Source organism: Passer montanus, unplaced genomic scaffold (genome assembly GCF_014805655.1).
Source record: "Passer montanus isolate IOZ18808 unplaced genomic scaffold, ASM1480565v1 scaffold25, whole genome shotgun sequence".
NCBI classification, from domain to species: domain Eukaryota; kingdom Metazoa; phylum Chordata; class Aves; order Passeriformes; family Passeridae; genus Passer; species Passer montanus.
In genome coordinates this window covers 7173843-7190007 of record NW_024367149.1, presented here as the reverse complement: position 1 = coordinate 7190007, position 16165 = coordinate 7173843, and the positions used below count along the sequence as shown (strand labels likewise).

The 16165-nt window shown below is 40.9% G+C and overlaps 1 protein-coding gene across 1 annotated transcript; it reads left to right on the top strand.

Moving 5' to 3' along the window:
- Positions 1 to 16: 16 nt before the first annotated feature.
- On the top strand, positions 17 to 15737 carry ORC1 (origin recognition complex subunit 1). The gene is made up of 17 exons (XM_039711759.1): positions 17 to 49; positions 849 to 953; positions 1329 to 1456; positions 2623 to 2792; positions 2967 to 3348; positions 3973 to 4273; positions 5623 to 5727; positions 6088 to 6280; positions 6820 to 6935; positions 7651 to 7752; positions 8246 to 8417; positions 10611 to 10718; positions 11446 to 11595; positions 12803 to 12922; positions 14372 to 14538; positions 14772 to 14859; positions 15371 to 15737. Exons 2-17 carry the CDS (start codon positions 865 to 867, stop codon positions 15563 to 15565), a joined length of 2586 nt encoding a protein of 861 aa, XP_039567693.1. The 5' UTR covers positions 17 to 49; positions 849 to 864; the 3' UTR covers positions 15566 to 15737.
- Positions 15738 to 16165: the final 428 nt, after the last annotated feature.

Here is a 16165-nt window from a genome sequence, read left to right as displayed (position 1 = left end):
CGCCGCCGCCCTTTGGCGCGAAGTTCCATCGCGGCGCTGAGGGGACGCGGTGAGCGGGGCCGGGAGGGGCTCGGGGCACAAAGCGCTCCCGCTGCGGGCGGCGGGACGGGGTGCCCGGGGAGCCTGGGCACTCGCCCTCGCTAGAGATATCCCAGAATGGTCCGGACGCGGTCCTGTGCGGTGTCCCTGCTGGAGCGGGGAGATGGGAGCGGGTAGACTGCTGTGGTCTGTTCCAGCCTCACTGGCTGTGTGAGGCGATCGGGCCGGTCGGGGGCCGTGTGGGGGCTGAGTGAGGCGCTGTGCGGGGTCGGTGGCTCTGAGGTGCCCCTCGCCCCTCGCTGTCCCGCCCGGCCCCTCAGCCGCCATGTGCCGCCGGGCTGGGGCGGTCAGCGGCGCCGGGGCTCTGTGGGGCTTTTCCCCGACTTTCCAGGCGAAAATCCTTACTTAGGAGGGAAAAAAAAAAAGTAATTAAAAACTAAAACGAAACCAGAAGCATTGAGCGAAAGCGAAACGTCGGTGACGGTCTCGGGCAGCTCGCAGAGTGTTCGGTGTCCCCAGGGCGGCCCCGCCATGGCCGTGAGGGCCGGGGAGCCGCGGGGAATGGCAAAGGAATCCGAGAACAAGTCACTCCTAAATATCTTCCTTTTCTCCTCATCCCTCGGGGAGGGGTGTCTGGGCTTTGGGGAAGGTGGGTTTCTTTGTATCAACTACCGTTCTTAATGTATGCCGAAAGAATTGAGAGCAATTCTATGTATCTTCCCATCTTTCCTTTTTTTCTTTTTTGTTTTTTTTTTTTGTTTTGTTTTGTTTTAAATAATAATCAAAAAGTATTTGTTTATTTGTTTTAGCTTTTCTTTGGGAATCATGAACACCAGGCAGCAAAGCAAACTTATCTACTCCTGGTATGGAGAACCCCTGGCTTCAGACAGAAAACTGAGGACTTCCCAGTACAAGTAAATAACATTTATTTCTGTTTTGCTAAGGGAAACTTAATAGATGTTTCTTTACCTTTCTGACATCATTTAAGTTAACATGGCAGCCCGTGACAATATGAGTAAGGTTTTGAGTGTTTTATTGTGACACTGTATGTATTAAGCATTAATCTCTTGAATTATAAACTGTATAGTGTATAAACAAAAACATTTAATCAAATCTGTGAATAAGTTTTAACTAACTGAACAACACATGAAAGTTTCTAATCAGGGAATTTGTAAGCATTGCAAGAAGGGGCATAACTAACTGTAAAGTTGACAGGACATCAGGCTTAATGAAATGTGAATTATGAAGACTGAAGTTCTTTTAATCTTCTTGTGTTTGTCACTTTCTAGGGGGATCCTTATTACATCAGAAAGCAGCAAAACAGAAACCTGTATACAGCTTGGGGACTTTATTTTAGTAGAAGGGGTGAATGCAGATCAGCCTTATGTGGCACAGCTCATGGGCTTATATGAAGATGGTAAGACAACTAAAAACTTACATTCTGTGTGAGAAATTTTAAAATGCTTTAAAGTTACCTTTTTCATGGGGATGTAGTTAGCATTAACAGTGTGTCACTGGCCTAATTTATTAAGAAAATCAAGTTTTGGTAATCATTGCATCTGTATTCACATGCTCACCAAAATGTTTGGGACTGATGGCTAATTTCAGTTACATTTGATACATTAATGGAAATGTAAGCACATTATAATTTTTACAGTCTTTTAAAGTAATTGTCTAATTTTAAAGCAGTAGTCCTTGAGGAAAGCAGCCTGAGCTCAGGCTTTATTTAGAGATTGGAGAATCCAAATGGAGCAAGAGCACTGCTGCCCTGAAATTTGCATCTCATTAGACATCAGTCAATTTTAACAATAAAGTACGAGGTTGAATAAATGGGACTCATTACTTCTGTCCCTTGTATAAATACTTGTTTATACAGAGACAGATGTGAAAAGATAAATCGTGGGAGGTGGGTGATACAAAAATTCTGTGAGTCAGAATTGGAAGCTATTCATTGGCTGTATCTGATTCTTTTGAGCAGCTTTTGTTCTTTTTTGTGCTGTAATAGTAATACTTTGAGGGGTTTTAATCTTCTTTACCTTTTTAAAAACACACAAGTACACACATTCCATCTTATTTACTAATGCACTTTTTTTTGTAGCACAGCTGAATATTATTTTCATGCTGGAACGAAGCCCATGAAACTTCCTTAAAAACAAGATATTTCATAGCAATATTCCCTGGTTTTCAGCCAGTGAAAAAAGTGTTTCAGGCTTCTGAAAGTACAATGGCACTACAAATAACGTCCTGAGATTTCTCACTTCTCCTTTTATGCCACTGCTTTTAGTTAGGGTTTGAGGAGATCACATATAAGGAACCTCTTTGTTTGTGGTAGGGAGCTGCTGGTCTGGAGCTGGGCTCCAGGTGTTCTTGTGACTGAGACCCTGGGCAGGTGTTACCTTAGCCCTTAAAATTCTCAACTCTGGCATTTTAATTTAGCTTAGAAAGTGGGACTTGCAGTCTCTTACCAGATGCTTTCTCACCTGTGTCCAGGGAGGATTTCTACCTTGGCTGGAATTTTAGCTAAGGTCTGGCACTATCCACAATGAAATTCTGATGTTCCCTGACTTGCTCTCCTTGTTGCAGGTGCCCAGCACAAACATGCAGTTGTGCAGTGGTTCTGTCGTTTGGAGGAGATACCTCAGAACAAACGGAGGCTGCTTAAAAGAGAGATTTCTGCCCAGGAGGTGTTTTTTGATCAGGTTCATGGCTATGACAATGACATAGCTGCAGAGACCATTATTAAAAGCATCATGGTATGTACTGCAGCCCTTCTGCACAGCGAGGGAACAAAGAGACAGCAACAGCCCTGTAGTGTTAATTAGAAACTAAGAGTTGCAGTAATAAGATCTGTGAATAGAAAATAGCTGAATTCTAAATTAACAGTAAACATTAATGTATGTGTGTTTTGATATTTCCTGTTTTTGCAGGTAACACCACTACATTTGGGTGAGGAGCTGCCTTTTATGACACTAAACAAGCAACAAACTTTCTATGTCAGACAGTCTTGGGATGGGAAGTGCTTTAAGGTTTTGTCCCCAGACACATTCTCTAAGCTGAAAGAAGCTAACAAGAAAAGAGGTGTCATCACAAACTGCTCAAAAGAGTTTATTCCTTCTGACATCCTTACACCTGTGAAAAAAGAGACAGAGAGTGTTGTTCAGAGTGCCACAAAGCCAAAAAACGCTGATATGGAAATAGAATCCAGACATTCCACTTCCAAGTCCTCCCTTGCCAAGGAGAGGCATTCTCAAAGGGTGGCTAGTAATGACATCAAAACCCCAACAGCAAGGAAGAAGCTGGAGTTAAACAGTATGTATATGGCAATATTCTGTTCATTCAGTGGTTCTGCATGTGCTTTGTGCTCCTCCCTTTTGGCCAGTTCAAACTATTGTAACATTCAACTTCAATATTTTTGACTGCCTTGTTCAGGCTTTGGGATCAGCCCAAGCCTTGTAGGCACATCACTTGTTTGTGTTGTCTGTTGTTTCAAGCACTCTGCTGCTGCTGCAAATGCTTTATTTGTATCTGATAAATCTAAATGAAAGTGCTTGTTGACTGAAATGCTACCAATCAGTGTCAGCTGACCTCAGAGTGTCCCACTTTCTTTAATCTTCTGACTAATTGTGTACTAAAATGTTTACATTGAGCTGGTTGAATAAGCACATTTGATCCTGTGTAACATGCAGTGTTTTCAACATGGAACCTGTAAGTGATGGAGGTGGATTAGAAAACTGAAAAAAATTTTATCTTCCTTCTGTTTAGTAGTTTTTTTAGAGCAAGTGCCTTCTAGTGATCCAGTTCCTTGTTCCCAGAGTGAAGTGTTCCATTTCCTTTCATTTAAATGACAGTCAGCTGTTCCATGTCTTCTGAAAGTTGTTAACCCAACCAGCCATATTGAAGCCTGACAAAAGTTCATTTTCTGTTCATTTCTAGGTCCCACAAGATCCAAAGGCAGACTGCTGGGATGTGAAGTTCTGGGTCTTTTGGATGATGACTGTGATGCCATAGCACCATTAGAACCATCAGCCCCTAAAAGAAAAGTGAAATTCACAAGTGAAATTCTAGGCTCACCACCAAAGATCCCCTGCAGCAGTGATAAATCCAAGCCAGCATCTGAGGCTGCAGAGCACCGTCAGAGGTCCAGTGACACCATACGATTGTCCCCCTACACTAAGGTCAAAGATTTCTCTGAAAAGGACAGGACTCTTCATGAGAAAGATGATGTTCTATTATCGTAAGTGACAGCGTTTTTATCATTGTTTTTCTGTGGGATTTCTGTTCATATGAAGCTCTCTTAAAACCTTCTGGAGAGAAAAGCAGGTGAAGTCTTTGCATGTGCCATGTTGTGCCTGTTGAGATCAAGGAGAGAAGGGGGAGAGCCTCAGCAGTGACAAGTGCACTGTGATGAAGCTTTAGGAAATGTTACTTGGAGGTGAATGAATGGTCAGGGAGATCAAAAGAGCACTTGACTTTCCAGATGGAAAAGCAGTTCATGGTTCCAAGAACAGGGAGATGATGTTGGAAATGGGAATGGTGGGATGATATGAAAGGACACTGAAGCCATGTTGATGGTTGTTCTTGTGATGATTGTACCCATCTACATGGATGAAAATCCATTGCCCTGCACTCCATAATCAAGGCTCAGGTGTGCCTGACTTGTGACAAGTCTTGAGGGATGCTGGACTGTAGAAAGTGGTTTGATTTGCCTCAGGAGATTCTCATGAGAATTGTATGTATATTTGCGTGCTAATTTTTATGTAGGAAAGAAATGAAAGCCCAAAAAGCACAACTATACAAGTATATCTTTACAGAGTCTTTAAAAATGGCATAAAGTGGGGGAGGAGAAGAATGGAACAGACTTTCTTGTGCAAAATGTTGCAAGAAGCCAGAAATCAGTCCTTTTCCTCCTTTCCAAGAGTAAAAATGTGGATGTAACAATGGAATTTCCACCTTTCTTTTTGTCACTAATTATATATAGCATAAAAATATTTACCTTTCATTGTTAAAGTAGTGACATTTCAGTAGTATTTACAGATCTTAAAAAACTTCCAAGAACTGTCAACAGACACTAAAAGCAACTGTAATTCATCATTTTGTACTTTGAACCCATAGGGAAGTTGTGTAGTAACAATAAAATGTTTCAGTGGCAGGGGTGAAGAAGGACCCAGGAAGACAAGCAAGAAATATCAAAACACACAGAGAAAAATACATTCCAAAGGACAAATCTAAGAGATGCCCAAAGGAAATAATTTTTTTCTTATCTTTCTCTTAAGAAAAAAATTAGGCAAAACCCCCACTTTTCAATAAAATAAACCCACTGCTGTTCTGAGCTGTTCTGGCAGTGCAAAATACAGCAAATATTTTGTTTTCCTTTGCAAAGATGTATTGAAGACACAGTGCAGGAGGGGGGAAATTGTGCTGCCAGCATCCATGCCATAGCCAATCTGTAAATAACAAATAAGAATTCATGCTGGATGGACAGTGGTAACAATTGAGCCTGAAGTTTGAAAGGCCTTCTCTGTGTCTTTGCAAGTGTGATGCAAAGAGAGGGAATACAACCAGCTTTGTTTTCTTTCTTTCCAGTTTAGTTGGATGTCAGAAACCGAGCAGCGAGATCCCTGTGCTGACCCCTCGTTCTCACAGAACATGTGCACAGAAAACCAGTGCTCTCATTGCAGAGCAGATCAGGTAAACCCTGCAGCCATGATCTCCTGCTCACATTGCTGGTGGGAGCTGCAGGCCTTGAGAGCTTGTCTGGCTTAATATTGAAATGCAAATGGTTCTAGAAGCACAGCTTAATTGCAGCTTGAGTAAAAACTGGTTTGTGTTCAGAAACATAAAGGTGACTCATGGTGTTCTTCAGAAAACTGACTTCCCTTAAACCAGTCTGTTAAAAAGCCACGGAAAATTAGCAGCTGAAGTAGAAAATGTTTTGGCTTGCTGATTACAAGAACTACAGAAAAAGCTGAAAGTGTACAAATGTTGCTCTGTTATGTGTAGACTAGTATGGATTTTTTTTAAAGCTTAAATCATTTCTGTTTCTCATAGAATGTTGGGTGAGGAAGATTTTTCATCTGGCTCTGACAGTTCCTACTCTTCAAGTAGCGAGGAAGAGGAGGATGATGATGATGATGTGCCCTGTACACCAGAAAAAACTCCTAAATCTAGCAAAATATTCAGCACCCCAAAATCTTCAAGGAAGTCAGCAGTTCACACTCCTGCAAAGACACTGAAGAAAACTGTAAGGTTCCACATAGAAGAGCTATTTTTATTATTTCTGAGCCCGTTATTTGAATGCTTGAAGCCTGTGTATCAGAGTAAAGCATCTGAATCCCTTAGCTTTTTGTGAAGGATTATCTGGATTAATTTAGTCTTTGATATGAGTAGGTTATGAAAATATATAAACCATTTGCATGTTGTCAATATTGTTACAATATTGATCAGAAAACTGTAGCCTAAACAGGGAAATTACTGGCTTGGATGCTGTTTCTTAAGAACCAGATCATTCTGTTATGCAGCACTTCAGAAAAGGACTAAGAACTCAAAAATTCTTCAGACAGTTAAAAGGTGTAATTGTCACCACCCCCTTTGCAGTTTCCTTTTTCTCTTAGGAAGAAAACACCATAAGGCTTGTTGGTAATTCCCTGTGTAAATAGTTTTTCTCAGTTCATCTTGTGCTCTGGCATAAGTAATGTTTGGGAAACTCACATCAATGATTTGTTCCCAACAGAAATTGCTGTTTGTAGAAAATCTGCTTGAGGTTGTAAATTCTCTTTGCAGCCTTTACAGGGAACCCCCAGAACACCCCGGACACCCCGGAACGCAACTCCAGAAATTCCCAGGCGTGTGCAGGCAGCCCAGGAACCAGCCAGTGTGCTGGAAGAAGCCAGATTAAGGTAACCTCTGCTCAGGAAAATCAGCTTGATTTTGCATCAGGTGTGCAGAGCAGTAGGCTGTGCTGAAATGAGGAATGTCATCTTTGCCATTTAGAATAAAAGAGGTAAAAATGCATGGTGTTCTGATCCAAGAAGAGTATTTTAATAATTTACAGTACAATATTAGATTTACAAATAATGGTTGTATTTACGATACTACTTTAGCAATTCCAAGTTATTTTAACCCAGTCCATGCTAAGTTTTTCAGAATCAGTTATCTTTATTCTGTGCAGCATTAGAAAACCAAGGATTCTCTCTGATTAGCTTTAGATTGTATAGGTACAATATTTGTCTCTTGGTGCATGAAAAAGCTTTACAGGTATCACTGAAGGTGTTCACAGTGGGAAAAAAAGGCATTCAGGACTATCTTTCAAACTGGGTTTTAGTTCTGTTTGCTATAAGCAGGCTCTCCTGTTTTATCCTACCTCTGCCTGGACTTACTAATAGTTTGTGAATTAAAACAGATGGATCTTTATTGCTGCATAAATTAAAAGCACATAGAGAGAGACTAGGCTGTTTCTTTTGGGAGACTTGACATTGATGCTCAGGCTTAAAAGTATGTAAGAGAGATTAAAAAACTCCACATGGGAGGAAGGTGAGCATCTGCCTGTTTGTTTGCATCAGTTCTTCAGAGAGAACAGCAATTTTAACTTTCTTTTTCTTTTTTAATTCAAAGGCTGCATGTTTCTGCTATCCCAGAATCTCTGCCTTGTCGTGAGGAGGAATTCCAGGATATCTATAACTTTGTGGAAAGCAAACTTATTGATGGCACAGGAGGGTGAGTTTGGCAAGACTGTGGCCAAGATCACATCTGCTTATGACATACCAGCAGTCAGATTATATATTTTTACTTTATATTGATTACTTATATTTAAAAAGTTATCATCTTTTAAATTTCCTCATTCAATTTTCCTGGTATTTTTCTTCCTTAAGCGGTGTTGTGTGCAAAATAATAATAATATTCTACAGATTCAAATTAAAGACTAAATTATAGCTGGTCAGCTTTAGAAGTATGGAAAACTATTTATTAAAAAAAAAAGTAAATTACATTTATAAAATGTTTTAGGTTGTTAATTGCTTCAGTAATAATAAAAATCCGCATGATCCTCCACAGTGCTATGTGCCCCAGCTTGCAAATAAAGTCAGATGTAGGCAGTTGCCTGAAGAGTCAGTATTCAAGACTGGTGTCAGAGGTCAGGAATCCCAGCTCATTAATCCCAAGAGTGTTACCATTTTGCTCAGGCTGCTGAAGAGGTGCTCTCCTTCTGCAGGTGCATGTACATTTCTGGAGTGCCTGGAACAGGTAAAACTGCAACTGTTCATGAAGTAATTCGGTGTCTTCAGCAAGCTGCAGAAAATGAGGAACTGCCCCCATTCCAGTTTGTGGAGATCAATGGCATGAAGCTGACAGACCCTCACCAAGCCTATGTGCAGATACTAGAGGTAAGTAAAACGTTTTCAGTGGCTCCTGGCTTTGAAAGAAAAGATGTTACACTTTCCCATCACATCCTTAATATGTTACAGTGTCCAAAGCGCTTATCAGTACTTCCCAGTCCCTCCAAGAGACTGGGTGCTTTTATCTTAGAGCAGGTTAGAAAATAATTAACTTAAGGCCTTAGCCAACACCTTGAATTGTTTTGCTTTCTGCTGCATAAGGGTAGCTGCTGAGAAATAGCCTGGTTTATTGCATCTACTCTTCTAAAAAAAATCTAAACCAGCTTTTTATATTTTCCTGTGGTGTAACTTTTCCTGCACATCTGCTTTAACAGCTACAAAGATGACCACTCTGAAAGTCAGTGTAACAGTAGAATAATTACTGAGGGGGTCTTTGTGATTAATTGGTCAGTCATAATAGTAATTCAGCTAAAGAGAGGCCATCACTGTCAACAAAGTGTATTTCTGATATCCATGACAAACCAGTCTGCAGTATCCATCTGGGACTACTGACTGTGCTTGTGTTGTATGGGTGGGAATTAATCTTCTGAGGACTGGATTAAGATCACCCAATAGGAATTAGACAGTAACTGCTCAAAAGATTTCTCAGTCTAGGCTAACTTTAAACCAGTGACCTGGAAACTAAATGGTTTCCTGAAGCATCTGTTCCATTTTTGTATAAACTTCTGCTCCAATTATTTAAGTTTGACATCATCTTTCTGAGCAGGGAGTGGCATACATTAGTGCTCTAGTGTCCCAGTGCTCATAGCTGAGAGTTAAATTTGCATATTTGCATCCTTTCCTCAAACCAGCTTAGACAGAGTCTTGCTGAGGGATTTGCTGAGGCCAGGCCTCTGTGTTTCTTTAGTATAGTGAGAGGCTTCGTGACAATTACCTTATTTCATGGTAGTGTGAATGTATTTTAACATCCTTTGTTCTTATCCCATTCAGCATAAAATCTAAAAATGAATAAAGAATAGACCTTTGGAAGTACAATCTGTTGCCCCCTACTAGTCCTGAACTTTAAGGCAGCCCAGTGAAATATCCTTTAGGGGACTACAAAGTCACATTAACTATGTACTTCTCCAATTCCTTCTGCTTCAGCTACTGTCAAAGAACCCTTCATAAGAAGCTAGGCTGCTGCTGCTCTCCTGATTGCTGCACGTTGAGATCCAGTTTGCTGATGTTTCTTTGCATGACTGAAGCAAATTCTGGAGCTTCCCTTCTGCAGTTACCTCAGTGCTGTAGGAAAGTGACAGGCACTGGAAGCCCTGGACAGATGAAAGAGATAAGGCTAAATACCTGGGTGGAGTAAGAGTCCATTTCCACCACAGCAGCTCAGCTCTGTGGTATGTTGGATACTCAGCTCCAGAGCTGCAGAATCAGGGTTCTCTGGGATTCAGCTCTTTTCTGTGACTGATTTGGACTGTCCTGACTGAATTGGAAACATTAAACAGGTTATACATTAATCTTGTGCTCTGGCTTGTTTAGCAATTATCAAATCTTAGATTTTCAAGATATTTTAGAAAATAAGTACAGTTTTCAAATGCAGTTTCCATTTGGCTTTATTGCTGGACTTTGCACTATGATGAACAATTGATTCAGCATCTGCAGTGTAATTTTGAAATGTCATGCTTTGATTTCTGGGTATCTTTGGACTTGCAAGGGAAGAGGTAATATACAGTCAGCTGATCTGTTCTGTCACATAGTTGCAAAAGGTATTGCAGATATTTTTTTAGTTCACAGTTGAATAAATTTAATTATAGATCCTGCTGATGATTCATTAGAATTTTAATAGCAGTCCAAGATTACTCAAGTCAGGCTATTCTTCTCAGCTGACTTAGGTTTTCAGTAGGTGTGTGTATTCAGAGATGCCCTAGAGATATGCTGGGTTTAGAGCCCTCTAGACTGGGTGGGTTCAGGATTTCTTTGTGATTCTAAGAGATATTGCAGAGAATTCTGTGGGCCTTTCTTTTTAGCTATGCATTTTTTTTGTTTCTCTTCTCCTTTATGGGCAGTTCTTGGTAGACCAGGATGTCTTATGAGCTACTTTCTCCTCTGTTTTACTCCCCCTTGGAAAAAATAACCACGAGGTGATTGGTGTTGATTATTTAAGGAAAGACAAAATTGAATGGTGTCAAACTTGGTAATTCCAGGGGTTTGGTGTGATGAACCTGCAATGTTTATTCAATCCTTGTGCAGTTCTTGACAGGTCAGAAGGTGACAGCAAACCATGCTGCAGTACTGCTGGCAAAGCTGTTCAGTACACCTGGACCAAAGAGGAAGACCACAGTGCTGGTAGTGGATGAGGTGAGACAAAGAATCCTTTGTTTACTTTCCTCAAAGGATTGTAAGTTTTTGGTGGATGGAAAATTATGCATGCTTTGAGTGTATCACATGTGATGTAACAGGAATAGACTTAGAGAGGAGACACAAATAGTTCCTCTTACCTATTTAAATTCAGTTTCCTAAAAAGGCTGAGTATCCTGTTGCCATGTTCTCTGCCTTGGGTTTCATACTGGTTGTATATTTTGTTATTCCACAATAAGTTGTTTGTCAATTCTAAATACCAGGGGATTCAATTGTATTTTGTCTGGAAGCTGCTGCTTTTCCAGTGGAAAAACTCACAGAGAAATAAGTCACACCTAATTTTGAAAAACCTTTAATGTGCTATGTTCAGTAATAATCATATGCACTCTTATTTTTGCTGTAAGCTGATTCAAGTTCTCACTTGGAGGGTCTTTGAATCTTATTAGATGTACTGTTAGTATCACAGTAGTGTTTTAAAACTCCAGCTGTTTAACATTTACTGTTCAAGCATCCAGTAGGGCTGTGCTTTTCCAAAAGAGGCTAGAGCCCTAATTCAGCAAATGCAGTCCTATTCTTAGATGGATAAAGGAAAGGCAACAGGGACAGCTTATTCAGAATCATGTGAGAAATCTTCTGTGGCAGAGCTGGTTCTCAAACTCCCATCAGGTATTATAAATAAGAGGCCATTCCTTTTTCCAGTCTGATTCTTATCTTTTTATCTCTGCAGCTTGATCTGCTGTGGACCCGGAAGCAGAACGTGATGTACAATTTATTTGACTGGCCAACCCAAAAGCACTCCAAGCTCATCATCCTGGCCATTGCCAACACCATGGACCTGCCAGAGAGAATCATGATGAACAGAGTAGCAAGCAGGCTGGTATGTTCTAGCAGTTCTGTTGCTATGCCATAAAAGGAGAACAGATTCAATACTGGATGCAATCAAAAGCAATCCAGGAGAAAAGTAGGATAGGTTATATCAGAAGCTGAACAATGTTTTTTATAATTCCCTTTCCAGAGGACTGATAATGAGCATATAAATCTAAGTTCAGGAGCCTGTTTGCTAATCAGGTATTATGCTGTGTACGTACACTATGTTCTTGTAAGAATGAAATAAATATATGGATGCCTTTTAAAATATATTAAGATTTGGGTAATCAAATGCTGTGCTTCATGGTTAAGCTGCTTATTCTGGAGTTCAGAAGAATTCTCTTCTGGTTTCTTTTCCTCTTTCCCCTTTCTTTCCAGGCACCTACTTACTTCTCTGTTTGCCATCATCAGTTGGTAGATTATATAAAGGTATCCAGCAAAGAAAATTGGATGCACTCTCCACTTGTTTTGAATATATTTTCCTAGGTCATCTCACCACGGCTCTGAAAAGCAGTTTGCAAAAACAGTGCTCTGTGCCTCTATCCTTCCATGACTCAAAAACAGCTCCACAGGGTGTGAATTGCTTTCCCCCACCCACTAAGCCCACTGCAGATCAGCTGAGTCCATACAGTCACAAGAGAAGTTTTGCATAAGAAATTCAAAACTCAGGTCTCCTGTAGGATGAAAGGCAGTGCACCATCTGTAACATAGATTGTCCTCATCTGAGGGCTGTTCTTATTGGCTTGAGCCAGAAGAGGGTTTTAATGCTTGGCTGATGGCTAACTTGAAGTCAACACACACATATACAGGTTAGCTAAAGGAGACATTAATATTTTTCCACAGGTGCTGCTCTTATTGTATTAAAAAAATAACATGTAGATAGATGTAATCCAGATATTTTTGTATTGGGGAGCTCTCATTTGTTTAAAAGTTTTTATAAGAGAACTCTGAATTCTGATAACAATTTCAATTTCACTTGCTCCTCAGGCCTTTCAGTGGGGAATCCAACCAGTGGTCCTCACTGAGTCACAGTTTTGTGGGTTTGTACATTTGTTTCACAAATGTGATTGATTAAAGCGTGTCACTCGGAGGGAAAGGATGTGAAAAACTAATTGCTCCTACCAGAAAAAGTAAAAGTAACCACACAGGCCATGCTTCAGCAGTTGAGTTTTCCAGCCCCACAAACCCTTCTCACTGTGTTGTGTCATTTGTTGTAGGGCCTCACCAGAATGTCCTTTCAGCCCTACACCTACAAACAGTTACAGCAAATCGTTTCATCCAGACTGAAGGGTGTGAAGGCATTTGAAGAGGATGCAGTTCAGCTGGTTTCCAGAAAGGTGAGTACAGAGCAGATGAGTGTCCTTCGTGTTGCACCAGGTGAAAAGTGGGGGGACAGCAGGGAGAGTTTTGTAGCAGCTGTTGGGCCTGGTTCTGTGGTTGTGTTCAGTGTTGGAGGCAAGTAGGGGCACAATTAGGTCATACTTTATCCAGGGTATTTTCTCAGAAGACATTGCTAGAGCAGTGTCCCTGCTTTTTCCACCTACTCTGAGAAGGCAGCAGCATATTCCAGGAGCTGAAGGCATGACATGAGTCGTGATGATGAGATGTCAACTGTCTCCACTGTTTAGCATAATGTGAGTCATTGGAGAATCCTGAGAAAGATAACATGCCAGTGGCAGTGGAAACAGCCTTATAAATTTTATTTCTCAAGATGTTCAGTGCCCTGTCATAATAGATAATACATGTTCTTGTTTGCAAGTCTTAATACTCAGTTGTACAAAACATAAGTAATGCATTGGGGATCAGTAGCTTCTCAAATTGAGATATATGCACTACTAATGTGTTAAATTAGCAGCTCTATATTAAAGTAATCTATTAAAATTATGTCAAAACATCCTACATCATTGTAGAATTAAAAAAAGAGTGAGTGCTCATAAATATGTCAGAAGTAAATACAAGCCTGTGTTTTGTTGTGAAGGAACCACCTCTCTGTAAGAATAATAGTGAGGGTTTGCAGAGGGAATAATTGCAGTGTTTTTCTAGTATGAGTTTTCTTCAGAAATACATAAATATACCTTGCAATTAGATTTTCTACAGGGTTTCTCATTCTTGGCCCCAGCTGGGTTGTAGGGCTTTTGTATATTACCAGCATCTGCTGGGAAAACTATGCCAGTACTATATGTGTTGAATGTTCATAGCTTTATTAAAACTGTAAAGCACAATTGGGGTTTTAACAAGTATTCAGTTTCAGTAATTTCAGACACCTAAAATTTTTCAGGCACTTCAAACAGTAAATCGACAATCCTGAATATTTCTTTGAGACCTTCTAAAATTATTAGTGTACTCTTAAAATCAGTATTTTAATGAGTATAGAAAAACTGAGGTTTTTTGTGTCATAGCCACCCCTCCCCATTTGCATGAGCCTGGATTATGTTAAATGTCTTCACTGATAATTAAACTGACACTTCTGAAAGCTTTTGGTGTTGAAGTGAACTACTCACCTTTAATTTTTTTTTTAACCTCTGACTTCTGTGTTACAGTGAAAAGTTCAGCCTTGAATTTATGATGACCAGAGCAGGGTGGGGGTGTGGGAGATGCGGAGAGCTGCTTCTGTTGGTTTTGGTCAGCAAGCTTTGCTGTTCGGGATCTGGGATTGTAGTGAGATAGCCCAGAGATGCGTTGCTCTCCCACTGGGTGCTCAGGGTTGCCTTGTCTGTTGATTCTTGCTAAACTCTGTCCCCAGCTGTTTGGAAGTGTTGTCAGCAGTGTGTCACGTTCCCTTGCAGGTGGCAGCGCTGTCCGGGGACGCCCGGCGGTGCCTGGATATCTGCAGAAGGGCCACGGAGATCTGCGAGCTGGCCAGGCACAAGAGAACCCCGGACATTGTCAGGATGGCCCACGTGACTGAAGCCATAGATGAAATGTTCTCGTCACCATATGTCAATGCCATCAGGTAAAAAATACTTCCTTTGCTTTTGTGTCCCTTTCACAGCACTAGTTTTTCACAAGCAGTGATTATGATGCCAGAGTTGCAGGCTGTGATACGATGGCCACTTGTGATATAAACTGCCCACCCTGCTTTTAAATATGTAGCTCCCAAGCAATTCACCTTCCAGACTTCCTCCTGATGTTTCATGGTTCTGAACTTCACAAATGGATTTTTGTCTGTTTTGTTTTTTGTCTCAGGAATGCTTCTTTGCATGAACAAATCGTCTTGAAAGCGATTTTGGCAGAGTTTCGCAGGGCAGGAGTTGAGGAGGCGACAGTTCAAGAGGTATGGGGTTTTTTTGTTACTGACACCAGTGATCTGGATCTCAAGGTGGTTTTAATTTTTTTGGCCTGCATGTTAAAACATCTCATTCTTCTACCCTAACATGCTTTATAACAGGAAGAATCAAGGAGAAGCTGAAATGATCAGGCAACAGTCCAAGGAGGAAATCAACTGAAAGTTGATTCCAACTTGTGCATCACTGGTTTTCTTCATAGAGGCAGATATGTCACTGGTAGCTTTGTTTTTTTTAAGTAGACCCATAAAATACTGGGTGCCAGCAGAGCTGTGAAGACCCTGGAGCAGTCATGAGTAGTGTGGAAGCTAAGTGCTAATACTCATAGAAAGATGTAATTCTAAACATTTTTATAGCAAATTACAGCATCTAAACAGGCTGGAGCTATTTTATCTCCCGTCCCATGGATGTGGGGAAAGGCAGCTTCCCACTATGTCACCTTGTCACTCAGTTACAGCGGGCAGTAAAGATAACCTGTGTCCTTTTTCTCTTTTCCAACAGATCTACCGCCACTACGTGGCCTTGTGCAGGCTGGAAGGCCTGCAGAGCCCCACGGTGTCAGAAATCATGGCAGTTTGTTCCAGGCTGGGTGCCTGCAGGCTCCTGCTGGTGGAGGCCAGCAGTAAATATCTGCACATGCGGGTGCGACTGAACCTCAGCCAGGACGATGTCATGTATGCACTCAGGGAGGAATAAAGCAAAAGAGGTTTTATTGCTTTTAATATGTATAAATATTTTAAATACCATCTATTTTATTTTTTTTAATTATTGATAAAATGGAATAGTGACATGTATTTTTTTAAAAGGCTTTGCTTACTTGTTTGATGTGTGAAAGCACTCTTAATAATAAAGAATAAATTTCAAAGCATTTCAAGTATTTAAAACTATTTGTTTTTTAGAAGTATTTTTAAGTGCTAGTAGCTGGTCCCCTTGTAATTGAGGTACATGAACTTGGGATGGATTATTTGAAGATTATTTGCATCACTGGTGTTTTAAGGCTCATGGTGTCTTCAGCATTCCGTAGATTTTCCACTGTGACTTTTATACCCAATGAAAGGCAATGTTAAAATGTGCTTAAACTTTTGTTACAACCATAATTAAAAGGAACTTCAGTTTGCAAGGCAGGCTAGATGTTGGAATGGAGGAGCCTGTAACAACACCTCGAACACGAACTGTGCCACTCAAACACCCACCGCCTTTGTCTGGCCGATGGCTCTCACGGAGTGCCGCTCCCAGCCGCCCGGGTGCCGGGGGTCTGTGCAGGGGCGGCTCGGAGCGTGCCTGGGCCCCGCGGAG

Bases quoted from the DNA above. Each gene is read 5' to 3' on its own strand.
- ORC1 (XM_039711759.1), top strand. From the start codon at position 865: ATGAACACCAGGCAGCAAAGCAAACTTATCTACTCCTGGTATGGAGAA. The intron at 12,923-14,371 runs GTGAGTACAGAG...GTTCCCTTGCAG, and splicing joins TTCAGCTGGTTTCCAGAAAG to GTGGCAGCGCTGTCCGGGGA. The intron at 14,860-15,370 runs GTATGGGGTTTT...CTTTTCCAACAG, and splicing joins AGGAGGCGACAGTTCAAGAG to ATCTACCGCCACTACGTGGC.